Source organism: Castanea sativa, chromosome 12 (genome assembly GCF_040712315.1).
Source record: "Castanea sativa cultivar Marrone di Chiusa Pesio chromosome 12, ASM4071231v1".
Lineage (NCBI taxonomy): Eukaryota > Viridiplantae > Streptophyta > Magnoliopsida > Fagales > Fagaceae > Castanea > Castanea sativa.
The window spans coordinates 13,507,920-13,518,576 of record NC_134024.1 but is presented as its reverse complement, the minus strand read 5'-3'; the positions used below and the strand labels follow the sequence as shown (position 1 = coordinate 13,518,576).

The window sequence follows — 10,657 nt, the reverse complement described above, 5'->3', positions numbered from 1 at the left end:
CTATATATTCTTCAATCTTCAACACCATTAAATACATGAAGACTTCCAGATAGTCATTTCTCCAGCCAGCGACTCCACGACATGCCACCATAAACACCACCGTAACTCCGTACCTTCGTCCTATGACCCCTCAATAATTCTTTGAAATAACAATAACAAAATACTATAATATTTCTTACTAGATTATTTTCAGATTGAAGTGACTCTAGGATCTGCAGTTTCAGCAATGAAAATCCGAGTTAATTAGAGAGGTTTTAAGGTTCTGTTTTTTTAATTGGAATGTTATTACCACAGTATTTTCATAATATTTTTTTCTAAAGAATTTTAACTTATGGCATCTTGATAATAATTCCTTACGATTAAAATAAAACACTAATCAATTTTTTGTACAAATAAAAATTAAACTTTAAATCTCCCACTCAACCATCAAAATATTTATCCTTTGAGCCAACCGAATCCACTTGCTTTGAAGGTACAATAGTGAATAGACACAGCCTTCTTTCTTTTTAATCAGTCTAATTAATAGCATTATGAATTATGACTAGGGTCAGGCCCACAGTACTGACTGGGTACAGCTTCTTCGATTTCGAAAATACCCACGTTATCCTAGTGTGTTAGTCAACATTAAAAATGTAAAACTAATACTTGAGGTTTCTCTGCACACAAAAAAATGCATTAACTAGGGACAAGTTCTACCGGACAGGACCCATATGCAGGCCCAGGCCCACACTTCTCACTCAATTAAACAAATCTATTCTAATTTAGTAAACAAAATCAACATATTATTATATTCCAAAATTTTCCATATTCTTTTTGGGGGTACATATTAAAGTCATTGCCTCTTCCTCTTCATGATCCAGCTATAATCTCTCTTCCTTCCATTTTTAAACCCAAATGGCCAAATCTCTCTCTCTCTCTCGAGCACACCTCTTTGGCTCTTTCCTAACTTCTACCGATTTAGAATACAACCAAACCATACTACCACAACCATATTAAAAAATTGTAGTTTTTGAGAGAACCATATTTAAAAACTATAAATAGATATTTTAATGTGATTTAAAAAATACAAAAACTTGTCACACCCACATGACTAACTTGATTGAAAACCTATTTCTCTTCAACCCCATCTCATTTCACCTCCCCCAAATGGCCTAAACATCTCAACCATAACTACATAAAACCCCCATAGAGAGAGAGAGACAAAACCAAAGAAAAAGAGAGACAAACAAACAATTTTCACACCAAAAAAAAAAAAAAAACCAGTCACAAGCCATATGCCATTCCCCATGGCTAATCCTAACACACCTTCATACCATCCCACTTCCAAACCCTCAAAATCCAACACCATCTCTTCCTTCTTCTCATGGAAATCCACCAATCTATACTCTCTAGTTATCTTCCTTTGCATCATCTCTTACCTTTTAGGCTCTTGGCAACATAGCATGCCCACAATCCCCACCGCTAACAACGAATTAGCCTCAAAAGATTGCCTCAACATCAAGAACAACAACACACCCCTTGACTTCAATCCTCACCACAACTTAAACGATTCAAGCCTAAGCCCTTCACACTCTAGCCCCCACAAAAGCTACCCACCATGCAACGTGAGGTACAGTGAGTACACACCATGTGAGGATGCCAAGAGATCACTTAGGTTTAACAGAGACAGGTTGATATACAGAGAGAGACACTGTCCAGAAAAGAGTGAAACGTTGAAGTGTCGCATCCCAGCCCCATTTGGGTACAGGAACCCCTTTGCTTGGCCAAAGAGTAGGGATCTAGTGTGGTATGCAAACGTGCCACACAAGGAGTTGACTGTGGAGAAAGCTGTGCAGAATTGGATAAGATATGAAGGGGAAAAGTTCAGATTCCCAGGAGGAGGTACCATGTTCCCTAATGGTGCTGATGCGTATATTGATGATATTGCCAAGTTGATTAATCTCAACGATGGTTCAATTAGGACCGCTATTGATACCGGCTGTGGGGTAAGCTTTTTGATTTTCGTAGAAGCCTGATTACAGTGTTTCTGTGCACTAAGCCCGTTATGATGTGGACGTATAATGAATGTTTGACATATGTCTGCATCTTAACGAGTTTGATGTGCGTGAGTGTTCGCCATTTCCTTTCATTTTAATTTCTTGAATCTTGTTCTTTGTTTTCTATTATACTATTATTTTCTTGAATCCTTACCCTTTCTAAATCTTCTAATCTTTTCTCTTTGTATTTTATTTTGATAATATAGTATTGTATTCGTTGAAGTCTATAATCTAGGCAAATGGTTTTGATTAAAAAATGACCACTTGTTTTATTTTAATTTACAAGAAAAAAAAAAGTCCAATTGACTAGAAATATGATATTTTAATTTTAATTTAGATGTTATGTTATTGGTACAAAATTAAAGGCGATTTTGACTCGTTTTCTCTTGTTCATATATGTGCATTCGGCACACCGAGTTCAGAATGCCTAACGTTTTCATTTCGATCTTTTTTTTACAAAGACAAAATCATTTGTCCTGCAATTTTTTTTAAACAAAATTTTGGACTCTTGTTATTTGTCTACCAAAATTTTGGACTCTTGTTATTTAACTCTTAAATCTATGTGAAGTCACATATCTATCATTTGTCTTGCTCAATTATTTTGTGTAATATTATTATATAAATTTAAGATGATTAGTCAGATTTGTCATGAAAGTTCATAAGAATATTTAAGTGCTAATGGTCTGCTAAATTTATGGGATTTGATGAATTAATTAAAAAATTACATTTAATGGAATCCTCATCAGTATCTAACTGAGATATTATTCGTACGAGATAATTATGGCTCTCGGGAAACTTTTTTTTTTCTTTTTCTTTTTTTGAGAAAAATATAAGATTTGGCTCTTGGGAAATTAACTTCATTAAGTGTACCAAGAACCTTTCTCTAATTGCCCAATTTGCTAAATATTATATGTGCTATTGGATCCATTTGCTTTGGTCATAAGTTGCTATCCTCTGTAGCTTAATTAATGGGCCAACTGTTACACTTATCCCAATTGGACTACGTACAAATGCAGCATTTGTTAGATGTATTGGTCAATTAGCATATTATTATGTTACCTGAAAAGCCACTTTCATTTAGTGCTTTTTTATCTCACAATTCTCAACAACAACAACAACAACAAAAAAACTCTATTTTTTCTCCTATGCTGAATTTCATAAAAATTAAAGAAGAGTAAACAGTTATATTTAGGTTTGCTTTCTACTTAACCTTACTTATATTATACTCCTTAGAGCCAACTTGGACAACATTAAGAGTTTAAAATGTTCAAATCACATGGTTTACCTTGATTTTGTTGAATAATTCTACTAAATTATTACACTCGATGCATATGGTAGATCTTAATTACTGTTACAATAATAATTTGGTAGATTGAGAGTAATCTTTCTTGATCTCACTTAATAGTGAGATGCAATCTTCATATAAGATGAGAAAGCATTGTTCCCAAACTATTAAATAACTTTCTTTTTTTTTATTATATTATTTGATTTAGATCCTTTTTTGAGAATCTATTTGATTTTGATCCTAATAAGTCTGTTAATAAAAAATTATTATCCTATTTAATTATTTCATTTGTCAAATGTACATTTTTCTAGTTCCTTTCTCCATTGGATTGGTCTTACTTAAGTATATAGTGAGATACTAAGATGCAGTATTCAAGTATTGAATAAATTTCATTTATGTATATAAAAAAAAAAAAGAATAACTTTCATTTTTTATTATATTACTTAATTTAGATCCTAATAAGACTGTTAATAAAAAAATTATTATCCTATTTAATAATTCAGTTTTTCAAATGTATCTTTCCCTAGTTTCTTTCTCCATTCAATTGGCTTGAAAAGAAACTTTTTTTAGTTCTCCAATGACAAGAATTGTCCATATCTTTAACCCACCCACTTGATAATGAAGATGATATAATAGTACAATCAAATTGCCAAATTATTTACTATATATCTAATCTAATGGTGCAGGTTGCGAGTTGGGGTGCTTATCTTCTATCACGTAACATCATGACAATGTCGTTTGCACCAAGAGATACCCACGAAGCACAAGTGCAATTTGCTCTTGAGAGAGGTGTTCCTGCTTTGATTGGAATTATTGCATCCAAGAGGATTCCTTACCCATCAAGAGCTTTTGACATGGCCCATTGCTCTCGTTGTCTCATTCCATGGGGCCAATATAGTAATAATCTCATCACATTTTATAAATATTACTACAAATCATCATGATTCACGTTTTTTGTTCCAATAAGCCTAGAGACTAAAAAAAAATTTAACAATTATCAAGTTATTTTTTATTGATAAAAAAATAATGTCAATAGTAAGTTCAAATAAAAACCGGTAAAAGCTTGCAAACTTAATTATTGTAAAAGGTAAATACTTATTGCACACTTATGGACACATTAATTTGCATGAGATGAAAACACAATTTTCTACTTAAAATCGAGTACTCAACTCACAATTTTAGTTATTTGTACACTTGTGTGCAACAGTGCAAGTACATAGTACATATTGATATACAAAAATCACCTTTTATTATAAAAATTATTGAGTTTGTAATATTTACTGTTTTAGTTTTTCTTTTCTTTTTGTTAGTTTAGGACTTTTAATGCAAGAGTATTGTATAAAGCTGACTTCATTTTTTTTTTCAAAAAAAAAAAAAGTGACTTCATTTTCATTTTACATTTGTACTTTTATTTCTTTTGACTTCATTTTCAAGTGTACTTATGTTCTATCTTTTTGCTTGTTTGTTTTTATAGATGGGCTATACTTGATTGAAGTTGATCGTGTCCTACGCCCAGGTGGGTACTGGATATTGTCTGGCCCACCGATTCACTGGAAGAAACATTATAAAGGGTGGGAGAGAACACAGGAGGATTTGAATGCTGAACAGACAAACATTGAGAATGTTGCTAAAAGCCTTTGCTGGAATAAGGTGGTTGAGAAGGATGATATTGCTATTTGGCAAAAAACCACCAATCACTTAAACTGCAAAGTTAACCGTAAACTCACCCAAAACCCACCTTTCTGCCCTGCTCAAGATCCTGACAAGGCCTGGTTAGTTCTTTATTAAGTTTTGCAATGTTTGAGACATAAGTTTTTCACAGGAAAATGCTGAATTTACTATCAATTTTACTATAAAACGTTTACAAACTATTGTAACGATGAATGTGATTTATGCTACTTCAACGACATAATAAACAAATATTTTAAAATATATATTATCTAGTTGTCAAATTGAGACTACAACAAACACTACTTTCAACATGTACCAATCAAAACAGGTCACTTTAATAATTGTGAAAATAGTTTGTGTCACTAGATTTACTGTCTGCATATGCATGCCTGTGTAATTCTCTGTATGTAAAATTAAGCAATGAAGCTAATTGATCATTTTTGTTCATTTTGACCATTTTCAGGTATACAGAAATGGAGACTTGTTTAACTCCTCTACCTGAAGTCTCTAACAATCAAGAAATAGCAGGTGGTGAGCTAGAAAAATGGCCTGAGAGGCTCTATGCAATACCGCCTAGGATTAGTAGGGGAACTGTGAAAGGTGTTACAGTGGAAACTTTCCAAAAAGATGCAAAACTATGGAGTAAGAGGGTGTCATACTATAAGAATGTGAATAGTCAATTAGGACAAGCTGGGAGGTACCGCAACATTTTAGACATGAATGCTTACTTGGGTGGTTTTGCCGCTGCTCTAATTGAATATCCACTTTGGGTGATGAATGTAGTTCCTGCTGAGGCAAAGGTTAACACGCTTGGAGTAATATACGAACGGGGATTGATTGGAACATATCATAATTGGTAAAACTTAAAATTTTGTTTCATTTTTTTGTTTGATTAGTTTTTACAAGCTACATGTGTGGCTCATAAATTTTTTGATTGCAGGTGTGAAGCAATGTCTACTTATCCAAGAACTTATGACCTCATTCATGCTGATTCAGTATTTAGTCTCTACAAGGACAGGTAAATATAAGTTAGCTTACTTGGCTTGAAAATTACTTAGGCAAAAGTAGAAAGAGTTATATATAAACTAAATAAGCTGAGTGACCAGCTTAATTTTATCTTACCAATGATTTTCAAAAGGCAATTTTGAATCATGGACGTTCATGGAACTGAAACAAAAACACTAGCTATTTTCATCTATCATGTTTCTTTTCCAAGAAAATTGTATAATGTGTTGACACATATTTTTGTATTATAGATGTGAAATGGAAGACATTCTACTGGAAATGGATAGAGTTTTGAGACCAGAAGGAAGTGTAATCTTTAGGGATGATGTAGATAATGTGATAAAGATCAAGAATATCATTGATGGATTGGACTGGGACAGTCAAATTGTTGACCATGAAGATGGACCTCATCAGAGGGAGAAGCTTTTATTTGCAGTGAAGAAATATTGGACAGCCCCTGCTGCTACTCAGTCCTGACCAAGAAGAATACAAAAATAGCACCTAGAACTCTGCCCAGTTTTATTCTTACTTCTCTCTTTTTTTTCTTTTTTATGTGTATGTTTCATTTTTGGATTTACTGATTCTTTTCACCCTCTGATTGTTTAATTTTTAGAGTTGTGATTTTCCAAGATAAACATAATCTCTTTTATTTGAAAATTACAAGTTACTTCAGTCACTCTACTGTAATGAAATATCTGCTTACTCTACCACCCAAAAAAAAATTACCCAAAAAATAAAATATCTCATGTCCAGCTTTGCTATTTCATCTTATAATTATGCAATTCTATTTACTTGCCTACTTTGGAAGTTAAATGTTGCCTTTCACTGACAAACACCATTAAGGACAAATAGGTTTATTTTGTTATTCTTGGCTCGGAAAGAATAAGAAGATTAAAGTTTTCCTTGAACATCAAGAAATTAAAAGTTGTTCTTATGTTTTTTATCTGTGACATCCAAATATATATCATCAATCAGAGGAAGAACCTGTCAAACAAGAAAAAAGAAAATGGGGATGGGACTCAAGTGGGGAGGGAAACTCTAATAATTGTTGCAATTTTTTTTCTTTGCTATTGTCCATGACAAAGTCAAATTTTCTTTTTTAAATCAGAAAGGTGCAAACGAAATGGCATTGGAGAATTTTAGCTCCTGATATAGTTTCATTCAAATGCATCCCAATAAACAGCAAATCAGGCGCCATAAGTCCAATTCAACTTCACCTAACAGTACTATTAATGTTATGGTCACATCATGTATTATTTAAGTGGTCTTCATGCTGTTTTGGTATTATATATATGTGTGTGTGTGTGTGTGTTTTCATTATGAATTAGCCAAATTGGAGAACTGGTTGAACCTGATTTATAAAAGTTCATGTTTGCATGATAGGGGTTGATTTTGTTAACCAGATCAGATCCATATCAACATCTAAATTTCATTCCATTTATTTTATTCATGTCAAAATTATATATAATTATGCTAATCAGTTTTCCGAATAAAATTCCATATAATTGGTGGACAGGATAGGCAATCTTTTCATTTCTTTGAAGATTTTTCCACTCATACCAGTTCTTCCCTGCAAAGAGTTCGCTTCTAAACACAATCTAAGCCTCCCCATAAACGTGATGAACCTAATATGCAAGTTAGGTGACTCATGCAATCACTCACCTCTTATCATTCAACTCTTGACTATAAATAAACCCAATAGCCTAAAATATTAAAACATAACTTCAAAAAACCATAAAGTGTTCGAAAGAAAACAAAGTCATCATGGCAGCCCTCAAATCCCTGGTCTCTCTCAGCTCTCAAGCTGCACTGCTCTTCTTGCTTATAGCACTTGCTATGCAGACCAAAACAGCTGAGGCACAGAACTGCCCTGGGCTCAACAACCTCACCTCGTGCCAGGCCTTTTTAGTCCCCGGTGCCGCCAACCCAAATACTGCCTGCTGTAATGCACTTCAAGGAGTGCAGCATGATTGCGTCTGCAATGCACTCAGGATCGCTCAAAGCCTTCCAACTAAATGCAATCTCCCTCCCCTCACTTGTAGTAAGACCTTACGGACTTTTTCTTAGAATAAAAATCCATTGTCCCTATGTATATGTTCCACTCTATGCTCTACTAATCGCAGTTTGCCACACTATTCTAAGCTAGTTTTAAGAGTTATATTTATTGCTATGCTTTCAAACAATGCACAACATTGTGAATAATTGTTGTGTTTCTTCATGACTGCAGCATTGATTTAACGTAGGCACTAGGCACAAATGTGCAAATGCATGAAATTATTGTTTCTCTTCTTATAATATTTGACTCTACGTCCTAACATTTTCTTTTTTGTTTTTGATTGCTTAATTCCATAAACAGATACAAATTAAAGATTGAAGTGACTGCAGGACTGGTCGGCGAATAATGTTCAAGTTTTATCATTTTGCCTTTTTTTTATTATGGGGATCACCTTTAAATGTCTTCTGGTCTGCAATCACTGATCAACACTGTTATGAGGGATCAGAGAGAACTTGGTGTTATAATAATTAAATAAAGAAGAAGGAAATATATTTGGCTTCGAGTAAATTTACCTGGCATGCTTTATCAGATCAATATATCCAATGATATAAAATTTTCAGTAATGTTTTTCACCATTGCTGACAATTGACATCTTCAAGTGTTAAAACTGAAGATGGTCCAACCTCCAAGCTGCAATATTATTAGCTTGTATAAATTGATCATTTGCCTTTATTGCACGGCCAACTATAAGATTCACGATCTATATATCACAATATCTTCAATCATTATTCATTACACTCAAAATAAAATTTTAATAGTTTAAAAAAAATGCATTACCCCTCACTAGAGTACAATGGCGGTAAGCTTTTTAATCTGAGATGTAACATAAACCCAAAAGTCTCACGAGCAATCCACTACATTATGTGTCTAACTCTAAAGGTTTTTTGGGTGTCTTACTTGCATGGAATGAAATAGTTTAGGCAAAAATTTGAGACACTAACTGCTTCATTGAATAGAAAAATAAAATAAAAAACAAATGCAATCTAAAAGTCGTTAAGTTAATCTCCACATATTCAATTATGGCTACATATTGATTAAAAAAACTCAAGATATTTAGCAATAGGTGGAATTAATAAAAACTAACTGTGAGTAGTGAACAATTAAATCAAACCTCCGTCCATAACTTGCTTACGAAAAAAATACACACAAAAAAAAAATAAATAAATAAAAGTGATTATGCGATCCCCTCACGACTTTTTAACCAGTGCAAATGCGCTCCTATATTTGTATAAAATAAGCCATAGTCCAAAATCAGGGTAAATATCAATCTTTGAAGTTTGAAAAATTAGACAATCGAAAAAGGGGAAAAAAAAGTAATCCACTTGATCCTGAGAATATAACATACATCATAATCAAGTTTGAAATAATTCAACCAAACTAACCATATAAAAGCCTTAGACATAATTAGTATTGCTTAGCCACATAAAATTTGATAAAACTCATCTATGATGTATACAAGGTATTGCACAGTACCTTCTCCAAACAAAAAAAGTATTGCACAGTATTTTCTTTCATATAGGCAATATAAAATTTTAAGTGGCTACAGGAAAGATCTAAGATTTATTTTTATATTATTCAATTTTAAGAACCGCAACAACAAAGCAAAAGAGTTGAAAAGGAAAAATACACAAAAAGAGTAATAATCGAGATGTAAGGTATTGAGCAATAACACAAAAAGAGAATAAAAATCTAAATGCAAGGTATTGAACGTCATTACTTTAATAAGCCATATGAGTCACATCCCTTTCAGTGTCAACAAATAATCCTATAAAAGAAAAATGTTTATAAATATTTAGCAATGAATTAATAAAGACCAATAGGAGTATAGATTGAATTATACTCCATCCACACACACACACACACACACACACACATATATATATATATATATTAAAAAAAACCCAAAAAAGAAAATGAGATTATTGAAAGGTAAGGTGAAAATAATGCACTTCCATTTCAGCTAGTTTAGGCAGCTGAAAATTAATTTGCATTAAAAATAATAATAAAGGCATAGTCCAAAAGTTAGTGTAACTATCATGTTAGGAAAAATAGTCAACCAAAAAAAGGCAGTTCTTCTATAAAAATTAAAAAAAAAAAAGGCAGTTAGTAAGAATGACACACATCATGTCACGTTTGAAATAATTCAACTAAATTAACCATAAAAAAGCCATAGACATTATTATTATATTTATTATTATTATTTGTGGCAGACATATGCTTAATTGCTTAGCCACTTAAAATAAAACGAATTTATAATATTCACAAGGCATATTGCAAAATTTTTATCAATATATTATTCAATTTTAGTGATCACAAAAAAGAAGAAGAAAAAAGAGAATAATATTGGAGATGCCATCTAAAATCTAAAATATTTACTATATGAGTTTCATCTCCTTCAATGACAATAGAAAAGATTATTAGTCAAATTAATAAACATAAATATCAATGATCTTAAAAAAATTCAGGATTTAATGAATATGATTTTAAAAATCCAATGTTTGATTTAGAACCAATAAAATGAATAAAAATGGTAATTTACTCTAAAAAAAATTATAATCACATGCACATAATTTCAGATAATTTTAGGAAACTCCTGCATATTTT

General features: G+C 32.2%; 1 protein-coding gene across 1 annotated transcript; it reads left to right on the top strand.

The window, feature by feature from the left end:
* The first annotated feature begins 1,118 nt into the window (after positions 1-1,118).
* On the top strand, positions 1,119-6,654 carry LOC142620027 (putative methyltransferase PMT16). Its single transcript, XM_075793467.1, has 6 exons — positions 1,119-1,985; positions 4,008-4,218; positions 4,796-5,093; positions 5,456-5,848; positions 5,933-6,010; positions 6,249-6,654. Exons 1-6 carry the CDS (start codon positions 1,275-1,277, stop codon positions 6,472-6,474), a joined length of 1,917 nt encoding a protein of 638 aa, XP_075649582.1. The 5' UTR covers positions 1,119-1,274; the 3' UTR covers positions 6,475-6,654.
* Positions 6,655-10,657: the final 4,003 nt, after the last annotated feature.